At 34.8% G+C, this 26,008-nt stretch overlaps 4 protein-coding genes and 1 long non-coding RNA gene across 6 annotated transcripts; 3 read left to right on the forward strand and 2 right to left on the reverse strand.

Annotated features, from left to right (window-relative positions):
- Positions 1 to 4,414: 4,414 nt before the first annotated feature.
- On the reverse strand, positions 4,415 to 5,303 carry LOC106356956. The gene has a single exon (XM_013796662.3). The coding sequence runs from the start codon at positions 5,167 to 5,169 to the stop codon at positions 4,543 to 4,545; it is 627 nt and encodes a 208-aa protein (XP_013652116.1). The 5' UTR covers positions 5,170 to 5,303; the 3' UTR covers positions 4,415 to 4,542.
- Positions 5,304 to 9,818: 4,515 nt separating this feature from the next.
- LOC106356955 lies at positions 9,819 to 13,063 on the forward strand. Of its 2 annotated transcripts, XR_007325122.1 has the most exons (4): positions 9,819 to 10,300; positions 10,499 to 12,043; positions 12,130 to 12,190; positions 12,770 to 13,063. It is a non-coding gene; the product is annotated as an uncharacterized LOC106356955 (long non-coding RNA). The 2 variants fall into 2 exon arrangements; XR_001272201.3 differs by having other exon boundaries at positions 9,819 to 12,043.
- Positions 13,064 to 14,687: 1,624 nt separating this feature from the next.
- LOC106353510 (protein RGF1 INDUCIBLE TRANSCRIPTION FACTOR 1-like) lies at positions 14,688 to 16,206 on the reverse strand. The gene is made up of 4 exons (XM_013793278.3): positions 15,991 to 16,206; positions 15,687 to 15,899; positions 15,402 to 15,617; positions 14,688 to 15,317 (listed from the first exon to the last, which is right to left on the reverse strand). The coding sequence occupies exons 1-4, from the start codon at positions 15,991 to 15,993 to the stop codon at positions 15,006 to 15,008; spliced, it is 744 nt and encodes a 247-aa protein (XP_013648732.1). The 5' UTR covers positions 15,994 to 16,206; the 3' UTR covers positions 14,688 to 15,005.
- Positions 16,207 to 22,047: 5,841 nt separating this feature from the next.
- On the forward strand, positions 22,048 to 23,807 carry LOC125588487 (uncharacterized protein At3g43530-like). The gene is made up of 4 exons (XM_048759853.1): positions 22,048 to 22,230; positions 22,305 to 22,877; positions 23,090 to 23,251; positions 23,334 to 23,807. The coding sequence occupies exons 1-4, from the start codon at positions 22,048 to 22,050 to the stop codon at positions 23,805 to 23,807; spliced, it is 1,392 nt and encodes a 463-aa protein (XP_048615810.1).
- Positions 23,808 to 24,341: 534 nt separating this feature from the next.
- LOC125588488 (cilia- and flagella-associated protein 251-like) lies at positions 24,342 to 24,869 on the forward strand. The gene has a single exon (XM_048759854.1). The coding sequence runs from the start codon at positions 24,342 to 24,344 to the stop codon at positions 24,867 to 24,869; it is 528 nt and encodes a 175-aa protein (XP_048615811.1).
- The last annotated feature ends 1,139 nt before the right edge of the window (positions 24,870 to 26,008 follow it).

Below are 26,008 nucleotides of genomic sequence, written 5' to 3' on the forward strand. Positions count from 1 at the left end.
AAAATAAGCTCATTAATGATATGTTGGCTTCTTAGTTTGAGTTTATGGATCTTTACATTCTCTTATTTTATGTATGAGTTTCAGTTAATGTTTCTGGTCAAGTCTGTATTTGTTTCTCTTTGTTTTCGAGTCTGTATACATTTTCTTTGGAGTCTGTATTATGTATAATATTGGCTATTTCAATGTATAATATTGGTTTCTGTTTTTCTTATCCTACATAGGATTGTTTTGTATACATACTCGACTTTTGCTGTTGCAGGACAATGAAGAAGATGGTAGTGGGAGACTGATACAACCGGCAAAATCAAAAGAAGAAGGCAATGGCTTATGGTATGTTTCAGTTACTCAATACATTTTCACTATATGGCGACTTGTTAGGATTGTAACTGATGTTTAGGATTGTAACTGATGGCTAGGGTTGTGGCGCCTTATTAGGATAGTAACTACACGTTTTGAGAAGTGTTAATGATGCATATTCATTTGCTTTTACGTGTGTGACATCAGAAACAAAGAACAAAAGAAAAAGAAGTGAGTGGCATGTGACAGAAACACACCAAAAGAAAAAGAAAGCTTGCTGTGGCATGTGACACAAACAAACACCAAAAGAAAAAGAAAGAGAAAAAGAAAGCTTGCAGTGGCATGTGACACAAACAAACAAACACCTCTTCTTCCTTTATAAAGAGTAGATGTAATTAAAAACGCCCAAGTGCCATACGTATTCTGTTTTCTCAAACGTTTGATGCTTTGTAAATCATATTGTCCTTTACCATTTTCCAATTAAAGAGTTGAGTTACTTTGTCTCTCTTATCAATTTCTCTCTTACCATTTCTCTCTTATAATTTCTCTTTAAAATGGCTTCTTCTTCTTCTCATGATCTTGATAACATGATGGATGAAACATTTGATCAACTTTTAGAGCAACAATTCGAACAACTTTCCATCCACTACGAATAATGTCAAAATGCATCAAGGTCCAAAAAAAAGAGAGCCTACATTGAAAGACAACGAGAACAAGGACACATGCAGTTATGGAACGATTATTTTAGTGAAGATGCAACATATCCTTCTCACATGTTCCGACGCCGTTTTAGAATAAACAAGCCCTTGTTCATGCATATTGTTGATCGACTCTCCACTGAAATCCCATACTTTCATCAAAGAAGAGATGCTACTGGAAGGTTCGGCCACTCTCCATTACAAAAGGCAACGGCAACAATTCGTATGATGGCATATGGTTGCCCAGCTGATGCGGTCGACGAATATCTCCGACTTGGTGAGACCACGGCGCTTTTATGCTTGGAACATTTTGTTCAAGGAATCATAAATTTATTTGGAGATGAGTCTCTAAGAAGACCCACGCCAGAAGATCTTCAACGACTACTCGATATTGGCGAGATACGCGGATTTCCCGGGATGATAAGAAGCATTGATTGTATGCATTGGGAGTGAAAGAATTGCCCGACCGCATGGAAAGGTCAATATACACGTGGATCAGAAAAGCCAACAATTGTTTTAGAGGCTGTAGCTTCAGCAGATCTTTGGATATGGCACGCGTTTTTCGGACCTCCAGGTACATTAAACGATATCAATGTTCTTGATCGATCACCAGTTTTTGATGATATATTACAAGGTCGAGCTCCAAAGGTTAATTACATTATCAACGGACACAAGTACCATTTGGGTTACTATCTCACAGATGGTATTTATCCAAAATGGGCTACTTTTGTCCAATCTATTCCACTTCCTCAAAGTCCGAAAGCAACCTTATTCGCTACGCATCAAGAAGCTGTACGTAAAGATGTGGAGCGTGCTTTTGGGGTCTTGCAAGCTCGCTTTGCCGTTGTCAAAAATCCAGCTCTTTTGTGGGATAAAATAAAAAATGGCAAGATAATGCGAGCATGCATCATTCTACATAATATGATCGTAGAAGACGAACGAGATGGGTACACTCAGTTTGATGTATCAGTTTTCACAACCGGAATCAAACCGAAATTCACAAGTGGATTTTACATATTCTACAGATATGCCTTCAAATCTCGGGAATGTGATGAATATGATGAGCAGTCGGAATCAAATACGTGATAACAAAATACATCAACGATTGAAAGCTGATTTGGTAGAAAATATCTGGCAAAAATTTGGAACAAATCAAGATTTCAACTAATCGGTGTTTTTTCGTTTACGATTTGTATTTGTATTTTTAATATGCTTTTATGTAATTTCTTTTTAAAATTTTATGTATGTTTTTATTTTAAATCATTCTACTTAAAAAAAAAATTAAGAACCCCATAGGGGTTCTCCCAATGGAAGAAAAAAAATTATCTCCACTAACTAATTAAGGTCTTGAACTTGTCGAGTCACATTATATATTCTTAATTTAAACATTAGACCTCTAATGGATCCTAATGGATGGAGATGGTCTTACTGACGGAGACTTGTCGGCCATAAAGAAAAGAATTGGAACATTCCCATTTCTTGGTCCAAAAGAATAAATCGAATCTTAGGGTTCACACAATTTCCAGTTTTTTTATATATAGACTTCGTATCGTATCGTATCTATTAAATACACAACGAGACTTTTCAATAGCTCTATTTTGGATGTGTTATGAGTTTGAGACCAATGAGTCACACGGGAAAAGGAGATGAGTTTTGGTTGCAGATTACTTGGCTGAGTGAAAACAATTTATAGGGAAAATTAGCATCGTTTAAGCAATTCATGGTAAAGATATGCGCTTAAGTGATTTATCTTAGAATTGGAAGAACATGGCTTCATAGTATATGTGGTATTTAGCATGACATAACTAGAGCTGAAAATTTTAATTATAACTGCGGGTCCTGTTCAGTTTTATATGGGCAGAGAGGTACGTACAAGTCGACCAATTGAAAAATTTTGAATTATAAATGTGAATGTGGATTAAATTTATTTTATGCGAGGTAGATACATATTAGTCAAATTTAAATTGTATATATCCGGGAATCCGTAAAACTGAAAAAACATTTTTAGAGAAAAATGATTTTCTTTCAAAATAATTATAAATTACAGATATATACATAATTTTAATCATAAATTTATTATTTTTTTGATTTAAAAAATAAATAAAATATAGAAGATGATTATTTTATAGTTATTAATACTATCTCTAAATCCTGCATATCATCCACAAATGTAGATGAAACCGATGATGGTATAGTTATTTTTTCTTTGCGGATCAGATAGTGAATCAAGTTTTATATAAAAAATTGTTCAATCCGTATCGAAATGGTGCAGACGGGGCGAATTTGACCGTTTCCCATCACGATTAACGTACGCAAATCGTCCATTTTCCAAATTGAACTTCTTAGATCAGGTTTAGTAAACAAGCACCTTTTAGACTGAACCGATTAGGTAACCGAGCTTGGTCATGTAATATTGGTTTTTCTTAAGTAAATATTAAAGAAAATCTGTTTGTTAACTAAGTATAAGTTTATGCATGTTGACAAAAAATATAAGTTTATGCATCACAGAGTTTGGCCTATAATATTGGTTTTCCTCAAGTAGAAAGGTACAAAAAGACTGAACAAAAAATAAAAAATGTAAAGCTTAATTTGATTAACTTGGACTTTATCAAGTTAAATACCATTGGCTGTTTACATCTTGTCTTCTTCCAACCACACCGGTAAATAACTCTTTGCATTCAAATTCCAACTTTCTCTCCAAGTCTTTTATTTGGTTTTGATTATCTTTCTCTACAATAGTTCCATGTCTAGTAATTTTCTAACTATGCTAATATTGGAAAGTTGTAAATTACTTTTTGACCTATGATCCTAAAGAGGAGACTGGACTTACCCTAGTTCATCCCTCAAATAAATAAATAGTTTTTTTTGTCTATAATGTTTAAACATAGAATCAAACATCAAACCGATGAGACTGGTGGGCTACGGATCAAACTCATCTAAATGTTCGCAAGAATCTAATCATATCTTACAAATTCAGAAAATTTACTGATCAAATACGAGCCATTTAAATTGACTGTAATCAAAACAATTATATTTTCAAAATTTTGAAAAATTAAACTAACAGTATCCGAAATACCGTGTGTATAATATAATATGCATTTATCAAATTTTGACCAAGGAAGAGTATATATCATTGAACAAACTTTACACTAGTTCATATCATTTTGAAGATACGGATGTTCATAAATCTGTTCAAAGAACAAACTTTACACTAGTTCATATTATTTTCGAATCTCAAGCTATGTAATTTTTTGTTCAAAAAAAAAAAAAGATACGAACAATAAAATTAGTTAACTCAAAGTATGTTTAAATATATGCGTGTTGTATCTTCATGAAAGTCGCACAGTGTGATTGCGTGAATGTGTGATACGTACTTGATTTATAGCTTATAAGCTAGTGCGCATATATTATACATGACATAACAAAACGGGAAAATATAATATCACAGGAACAAAGTGAACACTGTAATTTACAGAGTGTGTTATTTTTTTTCATTTCAAGCATTAACAATAATTTCCGTAACAAAAAAAAAAGTGTTCTTAGAGATCTAAAAAATGTTTTCTTCGTGGATTGTTGAGAGTCTTTTAATCGATCGAGCCGCAAGCTTCCTAGCCCTCCCGGACGCATATCTTTTCAATTGCCGTACCGAACCGGACCGGGAATAACCGATTGTATTAGTACTCTTAAACTGCGTCGTTTTATTCGGTAGGTTTCCCTTTTGCACCATCGTCGAACTTCTATTAACGACGACGAGCCGTTCGTTAGGCTGATTCATCATCATCACCGGAGAGATCCTCCCGCTCTTGCGACGGCGATTTTTGTTCTTCGCAGCTTTCTCCATGGCGACGCTAGCTTTCACCGCCAGAGCCGCCATATCGGACGCCGTGAGACGGTACTGACGTTTGGAGACAGGGAGAACGAAATAGATTTGATCCGCCTGAAGAATCTCCTCCGGTTCGATCGCCGGGATGAAATCGTCGTAATAAAGAGAATCTGAATTACATAGAAAATAAGAGGAAGGCCGAGAGGAAGAAGAAGCCATCGATTCAGCTTCAAGAACCTGTGAAGCTAACACCGGGACATTGTATTCCCGGAGATCGCCGTTAACCGTTACGATTTTAGCCGCCGGAGAAGAATCGCAGTCGCTACGACCAACAGATACACAAAGACCCATTTGGAGTTTTTTTTCTTTCGAAACTTTAGGTTAAAAATTACAAAAAAACAAAACTTGAAATCTGATCGCTTGAGAGAGAGTAATTGACAACTAAGAGATAGAGAGAGGGAGAGAGGACGCGTAGAGACAGAGTATGTTACAGAGGGGATATAAATAGACCAAGATGGTGACGTAAGTCGTAAGCTATTACCGAACCGGCCGAACAAAAAGGAAGAGACAAAAACCAGTTGCGGTTTTGTCTTTTCTCAAACGCTGACGAGTATACTAATTAGCTTGTCAACAGCATGTTTATTGGAGAGTTCTTATCGAATATAAGAGCCCGTCTCACTTAAAAAAAAAATTAAGAATCAGTTCTTAAAACTCTTATTTAAAAATTGGTTCTTAAATTTTTTACTTAAAAATTAAGAGACGAGTTCTTATATTCCACTAAGAACCCCACCCTGATAACCTACCAATAATCATGCTATTAGTTGACTTTTGCCTTACACGTATTTATGATATGCATGCACCTTCTACTAAAGTCACAGAATATTTTGACTAACCTAAACAATTTAATTTAGACAACATTGCTTAATCTTGTAAGATCAAGAGAAAAAATGTAAAAAGTGATCAAAGTGATCAATAGATTTAGTTACTGGAAATTTCATTGATAAAATTTCTTCTATTATTATTATTGTTGAGAAAAGGGATTGCACAACCAGTTTTTATTTTCTTTTTAGTCAACGTGTGAGTACGATTGGCATGGTTATTTTAGATGACTGCATTGTACAGTTGTTTGTATTCAGTGCCGTGCTCAGCTATTAACAAAAGCGTTATTTATCACAATTGTTATATAAAATATGCAAACAATTATGATAAAGTTTATACAAATCACTGTATTTGTAAATAATATGAATAGTTTTATAAAATATATGAGTATTTATTAGTGTTATTAAAACTAGATATTTCTTTTGAAAAGCACACATTTAATAAACTAAAAAAGATTAATCATTATTTAATATTAAAAGTTATCTATTCAGATTAAATAATATATCTTGAATATTTTTAAATAAGTTAATTTAATCCACATTAATAACTTAGAAATTTATAAAATAATGAAAACCAAGTAGTTACATTATAAAACTAGAAATGAGCAAAAGTTAAATATAAAACATAAATAAAACAACCAAAAGGAACAAACTCTAACTAAATAACCCATATAAATGTATGGGAAGTTAATTAGTATAGCTAAAAAACATAAACTCTAAAACAAAGTCACAGTATTTAACCATGCCACCAATTAAGCTAATTATATTTGAAAAATAGGGGCCCTTGAATTTGATAAATCTTTTGGGGGCCTGAGGCATTTGCCTCTTTTGTAATACAGTAGGCACGACTCTGTTTGTATTATACGTGGATGTGCGTTTGTATAAATGGTCTTTCTTCTTATCCATCTACTCTGTAAAATTGACCTAAAAAGTCTATTTAATCGTCAACTTGCCCAACTAGAAGGTCCGCAACATAAAGTTTCAAAATAAAATATTCACATTCATTTTATGGTAATACAATTTTTAGGGAGAATTTGCTGAATATTTATAAGAGGCAAAAGAACGAAGAAAATGTCCATACTACAGTAATTCATGACGGATGAAACAAAATGCACATAAATTTGACCGAAATCTTTCTCCAGGCGCGTGCGCGACACTCCAAAACTAAAGTTGTCATGCTATACTACATATCATATAGTATAGGCACATAAATGATTTAATCAGTTACAAGGTTGTGTTTCATCAATTACGTAACTATACTATACATGTTTACAACATAGTTTAGAATACTCGACAAAAACATAAATTATGTTTATGCCCACAATGCTTTACCAATTTAGGGGAGAGGATCAAGAATAGTGGTAACATACATAGCAATCGTACTAGGAATCAAGTTTACAAAAAAAGCTGGCATGTTCATCAAAGAAGAGAACATATATGCACGCATGTCCATGCATGGGAAAAGGCTGGCATACGACTATACTATATTCAATATAATATGGTAACATCAGATTTGAGTGTTTTTATCCAAACAAGCTGAACAAAATTAAACAGAGGGAAAATCAGCAACTAGGTTACTACGGGCGTTAGTTTGGGTTAAATGTGGAGTCTTCAACTGCATACGTCCTAACTGCAGCTTCAAATGCGTCTTTCGTGTGACTGTACTGTTTAGTGCTCTCATATAGTATATGAGATAAAACTTTTACTCTTAACTTTTCTCAAAAAATAAGTTTCTCGTCGTTTTGCCGTTAACCCCTTTTAACCAGATCTGAAAACTAAACAGTGGTTTCGATTTCAGATAACACACAAACAAATCGGGTTGCTTAGACACTGATGATATGTCCACTACAACTATTAATTCAAAAGACACGGTGGGAAAAAGTAAAAAAATCACAAGTAGTGGCGGCGGTGATAAAAGAGAAAACATTAGAGATGGTGGAAACAATAGTGGAAGAGGTGATGGGGGTGAAGGATCATACAATCCACATCGGCGGCAGTGGAAGCAAAAACAGTGGAGATGATGGTAAAAATGATGGAAGCACGGATGGTGTAGAGGAATGAAAAATTAGCAACGGCGATTGTGGTGATGTTACAAACAGAGGTGATTGAAACGGAAGAAAGTGAAATGAACAGAGATAAAATAGATAAAATTATAAACAAAAAAAATATGTGGTGCGCGCGTGTGGTATCAAGAGTAAAGTTGTAATTAATACAGAATATCATAGCCAAAATAGTCTTATGGGATATAAACTTTATTTCTATTTTTCTTATGTATATGCGCTGCAATTCCCCCAATTTTTATACGGTTCAGATTAAAATCATATTTAGAAAATATATACACAATGAGTAACCGATTGTACGCGGCGTTCGTGTGGACGGAAATTATTTTTCAAATAGACAAAGAAGTTTGAATTCAATATTTGGTGAATTGATTAACGACTAATCAATTAAATCGCGGGTTAGATAACAGATTCTTTGACCAAAAAAAATTATATGTACGGATGGATTGTAGAGAAGTCAGCAATGATGTGGCTCTTAGCCGTAACACGTGACTAAAATTTTAAGCAGATAAGGAGACCAACACAATAAATAAATAAGCGTGGGGAATAAGGAAACCACAGCAACTTTTTAATTTTCTCTCTTTCTTTTAATGTGAAAGACCATAGCAATTTGTAGTATTTGACTCACCAATACCATGTGATATTTTGATAAAATAAAGAAAAACGAGTTGATATTCCAAGTGGTAAAAAAAATACAAATGGTCAATTTATGTACGTAAGCCGTGTGTTTCAAGTGACTTTCGTAATGATAATTGATGAATAAATGTTCTATATATTTGCTTAAAAGAATTAACGTTATAACCTTTTTGACAAAATATCATTTTATAATCGTGATATGCGCTTCCGCAAAACTCCCGTGATTTATGAGATTTAAATATACATTTTTATAAAGAGATTTAAATATACTTATCGTCGATGTTTTTTAAATTATATAACAAATTTGAATTTTATTAAGAACTTCATCATTACATGATTATTTACATCTTATGCTTATAAGTACTTCCAGACTTGACATTAGTTTAACTAAAAGCTAAAAAGCACAAAGGAGACACCGTACTTATTTAATTATTACATTGAACTGAGTAAACTCGAAAAGGTCACAGGCCATGCAAAAGGCACAAAGGATTCACGTGTTCACTCGTTGACTTTTAAAGGAATGCAACTGACTACATATAATATTACACTATCACAATCCTTAATTTAAACTTCGTTAAACCTAATGAACAAAACAAGATTTTCCAGTTTCATATTTTGTTTTTGCATGATATAGTGTATATATATGTAGATTCTTATTTCATGTGAAAATGCCTCAAGAACACTTAAATGAAAGCTGGGGATCAACTATTAGTTTAATTAATAGGGAATGAGACTTCTACGGTATCATATTAATTAATGTTCCTACAGGCTAGTCATATAGTATATCAAGTTGATCGCAACTACATTAGTATTCATTTGTCATTAACTAAGATATCTTTACAACTTAGTAATGACAGCTTGCGGGACGCGTAATTATCATTTAATTACAACAAAAATGATTTAAAATCCAGAAAATTTCGTAAATACACGCTCGTTGCAGATTTTTCGATTTGGCAACTGGCAGAAGTCTACAAGTCAATTAACAAACAATTCGTAGAAATCTTCAATTAAGTGACAAAAACATCTAGGGGGTGTATTGGAATTGGATTTTTACGAGATTTTGGATTTTTATTAAAATCCTCTTATTCAACTAAAGATTTGTTTAACCAGCGGGGTTGGCCTGGTGGTGTTGAGAGAGCTTCGGCCTCAATACGCACCCGGGTTCGAACCGCTGGCCAGGCAATTGGGGTATCTAATTCCCCATAGTATCAAATGGTCCGCCTCGCGCCGAGGGGTTGGCCCCTGGGGGTGGAAGTCCCTCCAGGTTAATCAAAAAAAAAAAAAAAAAACTAAAGATTTGTAAATATCTATTCAAATCATGTGTTATCGAACATGAGATTTATGTAAAATTATTAAAATCATTTGAAATATACTGTTATTCAATCAAACAATTTACAAAACTCATATCAAATCCAGTGTTATTGAAATCAAAACAATTTTTTTTTTTGCGAAAAAAGTTACAAAAAGGATTTTGGGAGAGTTGACATCAATTTGTAGTTAAAAATAGCGGTGGAAAAATTTCACCTCTAGGGTAGTTATTGAGAGAGAGAGTTCAGAATTTAAAAAAAACTCTCTTTAGAAACATCACAAATATTTCGATTACTTCTCTCTATAATTAATCTTTCACATTGCTTTCTCTCTCAGTTATTGTTTTTGTTTCTACACCTTGTCTCTGCATTTATTCTCTTCGTCTTGTTCAACGAAATACACATTGAATTGCACTGAGAAGAAATTGTTGGAATATATGAGTTTGTCTCTACCTCTTACAAATCCTTGATTTCTTATCCCCCATATTCTCAAGCTCTTTAATTTCTGAGACTCTCTGTTTCATCTACGAGTATGACTACTTATGTGTTCTTCCCATTGGGAGATTTTTCTTTGAAGACATCAATTCAGATCCTATTCTCGGTGGGTTCCCATGATATTGTATAATTTCCTCACTGATTGCTTTCTAATTCTCTCTGACTATGTGTTTGTTGCATTGATTTTATCTTGTCTGATTCAGAGGCTGTGTTATAATGATCAATGTTTGTGAATATTCTCTATCTTGAATGGTAAATTTATGATGACTCGTTGTTACACTATGATTTTGTGTGTTCGATGCAGGTAAAAACTGCGAGTCCGGCTATATAGGTGAGGGAAAAAAAAGAGTTGATTGTGATATGATAATGAGGTACCAGTCAAGAAAATGACTGTCTCAACTTATGGTTTGGCTCTAAAAGTTTAAGTAAACACATGAGATGAATAAATGATAGTTATATGTATTTCAGTGTATGTGTCTTGGAAGAGAACATATAGAGTATGAGTGGTTTTTACCAAAAGTAGTTAAAGGTTGTGGGTGAAAAGCATTTGACGTATGCAAAAGAAAGAAGAAGCATTTGACGTTGAGGACTCCTTGCACAAGGAACTCCACTATCACCACTTTTTGCTAGGACTGTCTAAAATTTATAGGATTGCAAAATAGTTCGATCTTGGACAATACTTTGAAAATGCAACTATTTTTTATTGATCTTGCTTATTTTTTGGTTTTGGGCAATTGAATTGGATGATGAAAAACAGGTTGGAGTCAACAATAACTCTGTTTTTTTACAGTGTTTCTCTATGGATGTTCACTTGAAATTAATTGAGGATTTTACAGTGTTTCTCTATGGTATTGTTTTTACATTATGATGTCAAATATAAGAATTTGGACTTTAGGAGATGACGATTATAACTACAACTACGATCTTGTTCTGGCTATCGAAAATAAAAATCATAAACAATCTCAAATCATATAAACTATTCTGAAATCCAAGAATATTTTTTTCCAAATCGTCAATAGGGTTTTCTTTTTCTTTTTAAAGTTTCACCAAAATCATCTACATATACTCAAAGTCCTCCCAAATCTCACCAGAAGTAAAATCTCTCCAAACATTCTCAAATTCACAATTCAATACATCCCCCCTAATGTATATTAGATATCTACCGAAATAGTACCTAAGCCGTTTTGCTTAGATACAAGACCATGATTATAGGAGTTTCTTAAGAGAGGTTTTTAAATTAAATAGGGATTTAATTAAATCAAAACAAAATTAAAAAGATGTTACTGATCCTTATGAAAGGATATTGGGGATCGATCACTAAAAAGAGTTTTTTAACTACGTGTCAACAAATCAGAGGAAAGACATTTATTTTTCTTTTTTCTTTTTTCTTCTCTCTTTTTTTTTCTTTTGTTTCTCGCTTGTGTTCTCCGCCTCGCTTGTGTTCTCCACCAATTTATGCGTGATTATAATTGCTCGGTCTTGATCTTTATATGTGTGTTGGCGACACACCAAGTGAGAGAAGCATCCACTCGAGAGAGAGACTATAACATCCCGGGCCTGGCCCAAAATGAAACTCAAGTGCTGCAGGTCAAAGAAGGAGAAACCCTAGACATGACCCCTCTCACTTCTTATAAAAGGGGAAGCCCCCTTAGAGTTCAGCCACAAGAGAGACAGCAAGCGAAGCCATGTCCGAGCAGAACCCCGCCGCCACCTCTCGCCACCGTTGTCCCGCCTCCGTCGAAGCCAGCCGCCGCCCACCGCCCGCGAAGCCCGAGCCGCCGCACCCGAGCCCCTAGTCGTCGCCTCCTTGATTCGGTTTCGTGCAAGCAACTGAGATCTGAACCACAAGGTAAGACCGTGCTCTCTAGCTCTATGTCATTGGGAATGACATATCCTAAACCCTCCTCTCTCTTGTGAATCCTACTTATGAACCAGATCCCGAGAAGTGACCGTCTCTTCCACTCTAGATCCAGATCTACCACTGCAATAAGCTAGGGTGAGGACTTGGTTGTGAACTTGCCTCATGTTGAGTAACCAATGGGACTTAGTCCTTTGTTAATCAGATCTAGAACTTGTGTGTAACTGTGATGTGATATGTGATTGGTGATTGATCTAGTTGTTATAAAAGGTAGTATGGTTGTTGTGATGAGGTCGTAGGCATGCTAGGGTTGTCAAGAAAGTGATGATAAGATGTTGAGACGTGATGTGAATAGATAAGTGAATGACGTTAAGTATAAGTATGGGATTGGGTGATCATATAGAGTATAGCGAAAGGCAGAGGTTGTTTTTTTCATCTGTTTCATTCTTCCTTTGTATGTATGCATCGTAGACTATATGTTTACACGATAAGTGTGTCATCATGAATAAGCGGTGAAAGATATGCATTTGGATTTATAGTGTCTGTTTAGTTTGTTCTAAACGTAGAGACGTTGGTTATGATACATTACAGATTCCTTGAGATTTGAGACGTTCATGCTGTGCTTCACTGAATTACTTGAAATGTTTCTTCTTTCTATATCTTCCGTGTAAATTGAGCATCTACATAGATTTGATTGGGTGGGTTTGTGTTGTGTAGGTACGTAGGGTCCAAAAATTGCAGGAGGATGTGGATACGTTGAAGGCAAGATGTTACAGAGCAAAGCCGCAGCTGTAACCACTACTGAGTGGGAATCATTCGGAAACAGTGTTGGAAAGCTTGAACCCTCCTCCTATAGCTTCGCCTTGTACCAATGTGTTTGTTGTTTTGTAGTGTCACGGAAGTGTGAACTTGTGTTTGTTGTTTTCTTGTGTCATTGTCTTTAAAAGATTATCTTAAAGATTATCTTGTAGTGAAAGTATATCTTGCGGTGAAAATATTGTCTTTAAAACTCTGTCTGTGCGATTTTTTCCTTCTCATATTCTTTTTTCTCTTCTCCAAACAAGTGTAGAACAAATTCTCTCCTTCTCTATATAAAATTATCTACACTCCTCTTTCTCTATATAAAATCATCTACTTTTACTATGTTTTATTCAAAAAAAAAAATATTTAATAAAACAATGTTTAATTTTTTTTTAATAACCCTTAATTAAGAAACTTCTAATGGAGCACAAAATTTATGGGTTTTTAATTAAATTTTTTAACTAATTTTATTATTAAACAAATCATTAAGAAACCCAAATGAGTTTATAAGGATAATGATGCTCTAACCTCCTTGCACGTCTACCATGTTCCTTGCCAAAAAATATTCCTAATTTCTGGTTTATCTTATAACGTGGTCGTGCCCACAACGACTTACTCTTACTCTTTAGTTATGTATCTGTTAAAAGTCTTGATTGAACAAATAATAGATATAATTAGGCAGATCCTAAAGAGGCCTAAAGTGGGAGGTAAAATAGATGTTTGTTTAACTTTGTTAGCAGTATTGGGCTTAAAACGTTGTATTCCAGTTAACCACCCTGTGGGCTTAAAACGTTTTGTTTAGCGACGAGTTTTGCTACCTTGGTCAACATGAAGAAGCTGATATAGTGATATGGAGGCTTGTGGCAAAGTGAAGAGAAACACGTGATGATTAGTTGTGTTGATGATAACCTTTCTAAGCAAAATAGAGGGTTTCTTATTACGAAGTAGTTAGACGTATAAATAAGACGAAGTCTGTTGTTCTTCATTTTTATGCATTATGTGATTGTATCTATTGGAGAAAAGATCCCACATCGAAAATATGAAAATGACTTGAATAATATATAATGGATTTGAGCCAATCCACTAATATCCAATTGGTTTTAAGTTGGAAGTCCAGGAAACTTATCATGGTATCAGAGCCGGCCCAATACCCTGACCCATTAATCCGTCCCAGACAGTGGCTCAATCATCCCATTAGCTGATGGTCCATAGAAGTCTCAGTTCCGCCGAGATCACTAGAAAATAAAGCATGATTTCGGAGGGAGTACGATGGATTCTGCGAGATTAATGGTTACACACACTATTATTTTGAGGGAAGGTATTTGAGAGAAGATCCCACATCGGAAATATGAAAAGTACTTGAATAATATATAAGGGACTTGGGCCAATCAACTAATAGCCAATTGATTTTAAGTTGGAAGCCCAAAAAACTTATCAGTATCTTCTCACGCGATATGAGCTTGAAGATGATCATCAGTCCGATCAACGTGAGATCTGCATTTCACTCAGTATTAAACAGTTTCTTATTACTAAACGCTGCCATGCCACAACACATTGTACACGTAATGCAAATAATAAAATCATACATGTAAGTGTTACTGCCACGTCTTTTTTAAAAAGAGTTACTTCCACATCTCAAAACCATGTTCGCCACAATTTTATACATTTAATGGGCAGGTGGACAAGGAAAGAGCTAAGGAAGCAAGGAGGGTATCTTTGTTAATTTGGTCAACTGACCAAACATGTTTTTCTTTTTCAGAAATGACATTACACAAATGTAAACGCAAGTGATAAGAACACGACAAGACGAACTATAGTCATAACTCATGACTCATGATCATAGTGCACAACAGTACACTCGCTTTATTGTCACAATATTACACCGTATACGCTACAAATAACATACCACGGACCATCTTTCAAACGGATGTTTGCAACAAAATCTACATTAAAACATATTTCAATCCCTTTAGGACTATAAACTTATACCATACATTTATAAGCAAATAATATGTATACATGCTATCTTAAACTATCTACTATTCCTAGCTTCCAAAAGAAAGAAAAAAATACTAACCATTTACAATATAATGACCGCATTTTGTAATATGTATGGCGGTTTTCTATATAGTTTAGTTACTTATTGCAAATATCAGAACGGAGCACGGTGTGGTACGCCCTTCCGTCTACTTGAGTTCCGGTGATTATATATCGGCGGTGTTCCCGGAGAAAGATTAAAACCGCTTTCATCACCGGAGCTCGTACACCGTTGATCTCCTGAAAAGTAATCTGACTTAACGGTGCAGATAAGAAGACCACTCATCAGACGGTTGAAAGCACACGTCTTACGTATCTTAGTTGGTGTGGTCGCCTCATCGGATTCCGACCCACCAAGATACTCTCTCTCACGCTTCCCTTTCAAAGAGAAGGTTAGACTTTGAATCCCTCTCTTCATCCCTCCAAGCTGAATCACCAAACAAGGGCAACAAGGTCAATTTAATAAAGAAACTGAAACTGGTATAAAATAGAGAGAATATATTCTATTTACTTTGCAACCAAGAGAGCAGAAACGGTAAGAATCAAGAAGGCTTCTGAAACATATTTCACAAGTATTGGTAACGCCTTTGCCGATTCTTGGCTGAGGACGTTCGTTCAAGAACACGATCCTTGCGCTGTTGATTATATATGTCTGAACACAAGATATGTCTATGTACTTCTGAATCTCGTTTACCCTCACAACGTTGTGGTATGATGATCTACGTATCTGAGAATATTTTTAGATATTTTTAGTACGTTTCTGTAAAATTTAAGAGAAATATTTTAAAGAACGCACCTGAAGGACACGATGGTTTTTGTGATTGACCAAACAGTAAGAGCAAAAGGCATCGGAAGTACAGTCAAGACAGAACATGTTGCATTCGCTTTTGTTGGAACCGGCGTGGATGGAACACGGGACGAAGTAGTTTGCTCTTAGCATTGGAATTAGCCATGGTGGACTCAGATAATGACCTTCTTCTTCTTCTTCTTGTGCTCTCATCATTGGTCCCTGGAGGATTTTAAGACCAATTCAAGAGTGGTAATATAAGAACTTGTAGAGAGAAATTTTCAAGAAGAGTAAGAAGGAGAGAATCAGTCACCATGATTTTCTTGTGGCTGCGCTTATTGGACCCAAAACTCTTGAGGTTTTCGATAGCAAGCTTGGATAGTGAAAAAAGAAACAGATTTGATTGGGAAGACTAAGAAGAGATGATTTAAGTTAGTGGAGGAGGCGGCTCCTATAGCTGAAAACGAGAGATTGAGAGTTTTTTCTTGGTGTGTTTTTGAAGTCGGTCACAATAATTTGAGTTTAAAATATAACTCGCATGAAAATCATTTAATATCCGCTTTTATTCGTGTCTTTGTAGTTATCATTAATTACTTGTCTTTTTTGCCATATTACTCTCTACTTATTTGACAAATCAATGTCTCTAATTTTTCTTTTAAGTCCATTAGAGGCACACGTATACGCTAAGTGCACATGTCTGTGTCTGTAGAGACCCCAGAATTAAAGGAACTGAAAAAGTAGTATGACTGAACTAATAAAAAATTGAACATTGCTCGCAAATAATAAAAATTTTAAGCCAAAAAACAATAAATGTTTAATTGTTTGGCATAAATAAACATTCTTTTGTCGTTTGTGCCTTCAACATATCAAGCGGACCATATTAAAATCTGTCGAGTGTTTTTTAACTTCTATGAAGTACAATCTTAAACTGTTGGATTCTACATTCAAAGTTACTATGAGTTGTCCAAAATCAAAGAGTTCGAATGGAGGGTTGGAAAAAGAGGTAAGGACTAAGTGTGTGCGTACTGCACTTGAATGTCCCATTCATTATTTGTTCTTTAATTGTGGTTCAATGTGCTTGTGGTTCAAATTTGTGAGTGAAAATTATGAACCACTGTTAAGTATGTACACAACAATACTCGAATGTTTCGAGCAGTTCTTCCTTTTTTTTAAAAAAAATTATTCTTTTACTTGTATAATATGTAGCACATGCTAATTTAAAAGGGCAATTCTCTTAAATAGTTTTTTTTTAAGTTTTCGATATAAAAATAGTTTTCAATAAAAAAAATGATCAAAATAGCACCTTTTTATTTTGAAAATTTTAGTATTTTTTTTTTTTTTTAAATTTAAATTTAAAATTCTATCCTCAATGTGAATAAGAATAAGGTCATATAAACCGTGCATTGAAAGCGCATAATTAGTTTTTGTTTATAAATTTATTAACATATTTGTTTGTTCACTAATATGTTCAGATATGGACGTTCGGTTTTAGTTCACTCTTAAATTGTATTTTCTGGTTTTTGGTTTTGATTCAGGTTGGTTGTTTTTTTTTGGTTTTTGGTTTTAAAAATATAGGAAATGGTTTCAGAAAGATTTCAATTTCAAGGGTAGGATGTTTATGTGAAGGATATTTATAGGGTACAAAATATATTTTAAATATCATAATGTTTTTAGTGAATCCTCGATCTATTATAAAAATCAAGGAAACACATTACAAAATCTTAGATAGGTGATGTCGATATTATCTAATAGCAATATTTTGAAACTCGACCCGGATCTGCGGTCGACCCGGTAAACTTAGTAACCCAATATATAATCATTTTGACTACATATATTTCTTATTAAAACTCAAAACTATTATACTATTTTACCAAAAATCATACCTAATTTAAAATCATCAAAATTTGATATATATATATATATATATATATATATATATTTATTTAATTTACACCTCTTTTTATCAAAATATAATTATTTTCAGTTTATCCAAAATCATATACATATTTAATTCTAAAACTTAAATAATATATGTTTAAAATAATTTCCTATTATATTTTGAAAAAAGTTTTATCTTTTCACTTTTAATTGTTTTATAAAACTTCTCTTAATTATGAAAAAATATAATATTATAAAATTTTATATTAATTAATTTAAATTTGTACATTACTTTGGATCATTTTTTATCTACTTTCACTATTTAAATATATATTTTGAACTGCTAGATCCATATTTAAACCGTTTGATTTTTTTGATCCACTTTTGTTCTGTTCAATTCGTTAGGTTCACAAGATCTGTTTGATTTCGCTTTCTCCATTCAGAGTCTAGCAATAGATAGGTGTACTTACGGCTCACGTCTGTGAAACACCATGATTTTTGTATATTTGAAGTAAAAAATTCCATTCAGATACTCTTAAAGCGGAGGTAATTCAATTTTTTTTAAGAAGCTTAAGCCGAAATCGATATTTTAAAGCTCAAATATTAGTTTTGTTCTATATGTTTTAAACTTTATCTTGAATATTTTTTCGATTGACTTAAATTACTCCCAACACTAGAAAACTATGCAATATGTTATTTTTTTTTTCTTTCAGTTACAAAAAGTTATTTTTTTTTCCTTCTAGCAGAATGTTGGCTACCTTCTACATGTATCTCTCTATATATTAGACTATTAATATTGAAAGTAACAGGCCTTCCAAATGACATCCCATAAAATAGTATGTTAAGTAGATTATCTAAAATGTTCCATTTTCCGTTTCATATGTTTTTAGGTTTATTTTATTTTACTGACCAAAACACAAAAAGACAAATGGACGAACACCTAACAGCAAGTAAAATATTTTATAGTATATTATACAGATGACAGTGAGTGAATCATCTACAAATGTAGAGAAAAAACCTCTCTTTCGGAAGAAACCTCCACCTTCTCTCTAGGTTTTCAGGCGAGAATTGTGATTTCGGCTGACGGCGTGGGTTCCCACAGTCACCATCGATCCGGTTTTCTTCCGATTTTTCCATGCATGTCTGGTTCTTTGTGTTTTTCCCTTGTTTCGGGTTTCTGATCGGTCTTTTTGGTTCCGGGTGATGGAGGCTTCTTCAGATCCATCGGCGCCGGCTTATGACTCCGGAAGTGGAGGCTCTTATGCTCTGTACTGCTGGCTTTTGTCTACAGCCTTGTCGTCTTTTATTCTATGAAGACAAAACTGTTTGGTGTGAATCTCGTATCTTCAAACACCACTGACGAGTTTAAACCCACAAACCATCCCTTATCTTTTATTCTAATTGAAATGGATTAGACGGTGAACATAAGGGATGGTTTGTGGGTTTAAACTCGTCAGTGGTGTTTGAAGATAAGAGATGGTTTGTGCGTTTTGATGGAAGCTCTCCGTTAAAACGAGCTCAGGTAAAGAAAGGGTGTGTTTCAGGTTCCGGTGTGCTCCGACGAAATGAGAGTTTCGGTCGTGTTCTAGCGTTGACTCGAAACGGTGACGGTCAAGATGAGGCGCAAGGGACGTGTCTCCTCGTTGACGAGGATCTTAACACGTGTCTGTCCTTTTCGACGTGTGGCTTTTCATGAAATCGATTGGGTTTTGTCGGTTTGGGCTTTAGGTCCATTTTATCTTTTCTGTATTGTCTTTTTGTCTGTGGACTTGATGTTGTTATGTGTAATATGGACTTCGGTCCTGTACTTTCTTGGCTTTGGCCTTCTATAAATAAAAGATGGAAAAAAGAAAAAAAGAATCATCTACAAATGTAATGTACTACTTTCGCGAAAGAGACCGGATCAATAAACTATGTAATGGAATATCACAAACAGATTACAATAATAATAATTAACTAGAGTTTATCCCGCACATAGTGCGGGTATATTTTCATTTTATAAATATTTAATTTTAATATTATTATATAAATTTAAATATACAATTTATATTTTAGTGTTTAGTATTTTATAACTTTTTTAATTTTATTGTTTAAGTTTCTTATTACTTTATTAATATAGGGGTTTGTTTTATACATTTTACCTTTTTTATTACGTTTTCGAGTTTTCATAATTTGAAATCATCAAATAAAAAATATTCTTCAACATATGATTTTTGAAAATATATAGCTGTAGAAATAAATTTTTAACATATGTTAATAACATCATTTGTATAAAACAAATCTGACATGATTAAAAAATTTGAACCCGTTTTAGTGGTAGATGATAATTTATTTAAATGAAAGCATTATATTATTTAATTACGAAATTAATTAAACAAATATTAAATAAAAATTATTTAAAAATTTAGTAGGATTTTGTTAGATTTTTCTCAACAGATTTTGTTATAACTGAAAATAAAATTCAAATCTATAGTTAAAATTAATTTATTATTAATATTCCTATTAATTATTATATCATATTATGTGATTAATGAAATGGTCCTAGTAGACTTCTAAATAGTAGATAAAAATGGTACTTCTCTTTTTAATAGAGAAGATAAGAAGAGAAGTGTGAGTTGACAAAAAAGAAGAAGAAGAGAAGTGTGATCCACGTAATCAGATTGTAGCTATCAATAGAAAATTAAACATAATGTTCAAAATCTTGGGAGAAAAGTCGACGATCTTCGATCTTACTCTTTCGAACTACACAAAAAGAAATTGATTTTTTTTTTCTTTCTTTTTCTCGTTTTGTTTGTATTCAAAAAGTTAAAAAGAATGAAACTTTGGGAGTAACAGCAGTTGTGGAAAGAAGGCGAACAAAAGGAGCAACGCACTGTTGACCGACCTGAGCTGAACAGTCAACGGCACGTGATCCACGTGACTGTAGTGGTTCACTTACATCAAAAGAAGGTCGAAAGTAAAAATTACTAAATGCCATAAGTGCGAACCGGACCGTCGAACCGTGAACCAACTTTTATTTGTATTTCTGCATCGACTGTAAGTTGGCCGGCACTGGGCCAATGCTAATACCAAGTGAAACATTTACCACAGACTTCCAAATTTTTTGAAAAAAATTATTTATAAACAGATCTTTAGAAAAATTTAGATTCTCAAATTTATAAAAAAATCAAATTTACATAAACACAGCCATCCGCCTCCAAAATCTCAGGGCCGACTATGTTACAAGTTTATACACCAATCTTCACCTACTGCTATACAACTCAACAGATACAATGACCACAGTTTCTGTAAAACTACAAGTGTAATTAAGTAGAAGAAGGAACTTAACCGGTTTGTATAATTAACCGATTAAAGAGTAAAACATAATTAGCCAAACTATATAACCTCATACCGTATGACTTGCTAATTTAATCTCTACAGTTTGTTACAGCACATAATAGTTGATATTTGGGACTTTACTTTGGATTGCCCCAGTAACTCATATGTTCATTCTATTTTATCCCACCAATTAAAAACAATATAAATTTTAATATATTTTAATCAGAAACGTGGTGAAAATCGAAATTGCCCTTAATGAAACCAAGTATTTACAGGATCCAACCTAAACTATTTGACTCGACCCACTATTAGCCGGATCTTTAACCAGACCCGCGCGTTCCTTTCCCTTTTCTCTTCCTTTGTCGTCTCTCACTCTCTTCTAAACCTTCTAAACCTGAAAATTGAAAAAAAATCCTAGAACCGACGAAAACGATGAAGCTCACCGCATTGACTGCTTCCTTCACTGCTTCTTCCCTGATCTTCCCTTAGTCCCTCGTGCCTTTCCTTGTTACTCTGATTTCATCATTTCCCCAAATCAGTCTGTAACCCTAGATTTGACGAAATCAATTGAAAAAATTGATCGAATCAACTGCTCCTGCGGCGTATTCTATTCTCCCGCTCCTTCTGTCGGCGACGCAATCGACGAAACCTTAGACTTCATCTCCCATCTCCTGTTTTCGTTCTCGTCTCTTCCGTGTAAAAGGTATGTTCTCTCTCCAATTTTTGATTGATTTTGTTGTGGGTTTGAAAGTCCATTTGAAAGTATTGTGGTTGAAAATCAGTTAGGTTCAGATTTTTTTCAGAATGAGGATTACAGAGACTGAAACTTGGACACGTTTGGTTTTGAGGTTATAGAGATTGAAAGTTTGGTTTCAGACTTGAGATAAGTCTAGTGATATTGAAGACTAACTGTTTTGGTGATAGAATGTCCTAGACTGTTTGATATGTGAAACCGAGTTGAGTGATTGATTAATTGTGATGTAGTGATCGAATTGGTTGGTTGGAGTTTTATTATTGAATGAATGATTTAGGGTTTTGAGATCAGACAGCTATAAGAATCAATGATTTATTTTGTAGATATTTCATTGAATGGGTTTGTTAGCGTTGGTGGTTATTGAACGTTTATTGTGTATGTATATATTCAGGGGATCAAGATATTGAGAGGCTATAGATAATGGCAGGCCGAGGTCGAGGGAGAAAAAAATCTCAGCAGAAAAAGTCCACAAAAAGAAACAGTGCTCCTATAGAAGAGCAGCATGTAGAAGAACTTTCAACAGAGAATGATAGTGATGATATGTCAGCACACGGAATTGAGTCTGATAATCAGGGAACCGATAATCAGTTTGCATCATCTCAAGTAAATTATTCCCAAATGCTAATAAACAGACTAGTAAGAAACAAATGCTAATATAATTTTTATTTGGTTTACAGGAGTGCCATTCACTACCACCTGATGAGCTATGTTTCAAGAACACCGAGTTCACCCAGACGTGTAAGATACATAGCAAGTGTTATGTGACCGAGACGGTGAAGTTTCTGAAGAAGACTAGGTTTAAGCCTGAGCTCGAGTGGTTTGAAAACCACCCTCAGTTTTGCCATTTTTTCCACATGCCCGATGAACCAAACTTGAAGCTGCAGGGTATGTGGATGCTTCTACTGCGCACTGTTCCTTTACATGAGTCAGAGGACACATCTTGGTTTGCTGTTAATGGAGTGCCCGTTCGGTATTCAATGAGAGAGCATGCTCTCATCTCGGGATTGGACTGCCATGACTACTCGGCTAAGTATAAGAAGATTGGAAGCTTTGCGTTTGTAGACATGCATTTCAAATCACATAAGGAGATCACTATGCTATCTGTGAGAGAGAAGTTGTTGAGTATGAGTGCGTGTGGGGATCGACTCAAAATGGCAGTGCTTTACTTCTTAGGCACGATTATCAGAGCGAAGGGAAGGTATAATGCCCCGTTCGACCCTTTCATATTAAGAATCGTCAACGATGTGGAGGTTTGTAAAACCTTTCCTTGGGGTCGGTTGACGTTTGAAGATGCTCTCCGGTCCATCACTCGCGTGATGAAGCATCTGTAAGGGAAACCTAAGAATAATGTCAACTTTCCCGGGTTCATAATTCTTTTGGAGGTAAATTTGATTTATCCTTATGATTTTTTTTTTTTTGAGTGTATTTTTTTTCTTATGATTTTTTTTCTTTTGACAATCAGATCCTAGCATTTGAGTGTATTCCAGCTCTGAAGGCACGATTTAGAGAAGGTGTAGAAGGTTGTATGAGTAAGTGTCCGAGGATGTGTAAAAAGCGGTTCCAAAGTAACAGCATGAAGGGTTATCCTCTTGAGGATTTGTACGACACACTAGGAGAAATTAAGGTATGTGTTACGTGTTGTTTTGTTTTTATTAAGTGAGTGGAATACAATGTGTTTGATATTTTTGTTTGGTATAAATTTTCAGGTGATTGAAAGTGTTCTTGTTCCTACTGTTGATGAGGAACCTCTCATGGCACGTTTAATGGATGAGGAGCCAGACTATGAAAATGAAGAAGGCGTGAGTAATTTGTGGAGCACGTGGTTGACTGTTAAGGAGAAGCCTATCTTTTGGCAAGAACTCTATGAGTTAGATGTGGCTGCAAGGGAGTTTCCTCAGAAGAAAGACAAAAGAAAAGTGCATGAAGAAGCATCCTCCTCTAATACAAGTTTGGAGGACGTTTTGAAAGGGTTTGAAGCGAGGTTGATGACAAGTTTGAGTGAAGTGAATGGGAATGTGGAAAAAATGAACAAGAGGCTTGGGAAGATTGAACGTTGCCAAGTTGTTTTAAAAAAGAGGTGTAAGAGGATGAAGGCAATGGAGAAGAAGCTTGAGAAGATTGAAGATTGCCAATATTATTTAAAAAAAGGCCAAGAAGGTGGAGAAGAAATGAGGAAATGAAAGAGAAGGAGGAGGATAAGGAGAACAATGACGGTTTCGACTATCAAGGCATGGATTATGACTGGGGTGGACAGCGGAATGACAGCAATGGAGCGGACGCAATAACCAAAGAACCTAAAGATGGAGATATGGTTGAAAATACAGAGGGGGTAGAAGAGAAAGAGAGTGAAGAAGACGCTCAGAAGGACGATAGAGGTTCTGAGGAAGAGACAGAACCTGAACCTAAAGCAGAAGCAGAAGCTGAAGAAGACAAAGAAAAAGAGGATGAGGAAGAGAGTGAAGAAGAGGCTCAGAAGGAACCTGATGAGGTTCAAGATGAGGTTGAGATGAATGAAGCCAATGAGATTGAAGAACAGGTTGAAACAGAGGCTCGGGTTGAAGTTGAAACCGAGAAAACTCCTACACCACCATGTGGTAGGACTAAGGCAGCAGCCGCGAGGAGACAAATCCTAACAACACCAGAGAAGTTGTTCGGAAAGGCTGAAAAAATGGTGGAGGAAGAGGTGAAAGAACCTGAGGAAAGAGGGTGAAAAAATGGTGGAGGAAGAAGTGGTAGAGCCTGAGGAAGAGGCTGGAAAAATGGTGGAGGAAGAAGTGGAAGAACCTGAGGAAGAGGCTGTAAAAATTGTGGAGGAAGAGGTAGTAGAGCCTGAGGAAGAGGCTGGAAAAATGGTGGAGGAAGAGGTGGTAGAGCCTGAGGAAGAGGCTGGAAAAATGGTGGAGGAAGAGGTGGAAGAACCTGAGGAAGAAAAGCAAGAGTGGTACATGGTTGTCTACGAAGACAGTACTTATGAAACGAAGGAAGCTGACGAGGGAGCAGCCAAGCCTTCTGGAACTGGGGTCAAGCATAGGCCAAAACAAATGGCATTGAGGAAGCACGCTACTAAGCAGGCTCCTAAGCCGAGGGGTAGACCAAGAATGGATACTGAACCAAAGAAGTTCACAACGCCAGAACAGACAAAAAGGATACGTTCACATTCACAGTGGGTTTCCACTCCTTTCACTGAAGCTAACACTGATGAGATTGAAGGCCGCAAGAAGAAGCCTAGAACAAAGGCGTAGAAGACAAGAAGCTTAAAATATTTTGGGTGTTAAGTATTTATCTCGGATTTGTTGTGAACTTATGTAAGAAGTTATGTTTTGTTGCTTGCTGGTCTGTAAAACTTGAATGATATCTCTTATGTAGGATGCTCTGTGTTGTGTGATTGTCTTGCAGCAGGTTTGGCCCAATTGAGGACAAAACGATCTAAGTCTTAAGAAAACACATTTGTACTACTAGGTTTATTATGTATTACTAAGACAAACAAAATTTGTCAACAATAAGAAAAAAAAAATGGCACATGTCTAAAACGTGTAAAACATGTAAAATATAAGAAAAAAAATATAGCACATGTCTAAAACGTGTAAAATATAATATTAAACAAAACATGTTTGAATACTCGTAGTAGTACTCAAAGAAGTAGTAATATTTCATTCTTCATAGTAATATTTTTGTAAATCAGAACATTTTTTTAGTAATACAACCTGAAGAAATTAAATTTATAGTAATACAAATGTATTTAGACAATTTTAGATTATATATAACACATTGGCATAATTTTTTTAAATAAAATGCGTATTTTCTGAATTTCATCCCATTATGGCCTTCACATCAAGACATTAGTATAGAAGTAGAATGATGTTTTCTATAGAAATGAGAGGTTTTCAACTAATTTCAGAATTTAAGAGTATTCTATGTCTAATTTGGCAAATAAACACAAATATGACCATATAATCTCGTAATATATGAGATATTTTTTCTAAAAATAAATAATAAGACGAAAACAAAAGTTCTTTGAAACATGCATACTACATAGTAATTCAAAGTAGTTCAAAGTAGTTCAAGGTAGTCCAAAGTAGTACCTAGTAGTCCATATTACACATAGTAGTTCGCAGTAGTACCGAGTAGTCCATATTACATATAGTAGTTCACAGTAGTACCGAGTAGTGCAGTGTTACCTAGTACAAGAGTTCCATGTTACTCAGTGGGGAAAGAAGTACTTCCACATTCAAAATACTCATGCAAACGTCTGCCTCTCCTTCCCCTGCCCCTGCCTCTTCCCCTTCCGCGTCCTCTTCTTCGTCCACGAGATTCTCCGGCTGATGGAAACCTTTGCTTTTGAGTGGGTCCTTTCTTTTTTTCGTATATCGGGGGAAGAACT

The sequence above is a fragment of the Brassica napus genome, chromosome C6 (genome assembly GCF_020379485.1).
Source record: "Brassica napus cultivar Da-Ae chromosome C6, Da-Ae, whole genome shotgun sequence".
NCBI classification, from domain to species: Eukaryota; Viridiplantae; Streptophyta; class Magnoliopsida; order Brassicales; family Brassicaceae; genus Brassica; species Brassica napus.

Bases quoted from the DNA above. Each gene is read 5' to 3' on its own strand.
- LOC106356956 (XM_013796662.3), bottom strand. From the start codon at position 5,169: ATGGGTCTTTGTGTATCTGTTGGTCGTAGCGACTGCGATTCTTCTCCG.
- LOC106353510 (XM_013793278.3), bottom strand. The intron at 15,618-15,686 runs GTGCGTTCTTTA...AAATATTCTCAG, and splicing joins AAAACCATCGTGTCCTTCAG to ATACGTAGATCATCATACCA. The intron at 15,318-15,401 runs GTAAATAGAATA...TTGGTGATTCAG, and splicing joins TCTGCTCTCTTGGTTGCAAA to CTTGGAGGGATGAAGAGAGG.
- LOC125588488 (XM_048759854.1), top strand. From the start codon at position 24,342: ATGGTGGAGGAAGAAGTGGTAGAGCCTGAGGAAGAGGCTGGAAAAATG.
- LOC125588487 (XM_048759853.1), top strand. From the start codon at position 22,048: ATGGCAGGCCGAGGTCGAGGGAGAAAAAAATCTCAGCAGAAAAAGTCC. The intron at 22,231-22,304 runs GTAAATTATTCC...TTTGGTTTACAG, and splicing joins ATCAGTTTGCATCATCTCAA to GAGTGCCATTCACTACCACC. The intron at 23,252-23,333 runs GTATGTGTTACG...ATAAATTTTCAG, and splicing joins ACACACTAGGAGAAATTAAG to GTGATTGAAAGTGTTCTTGT.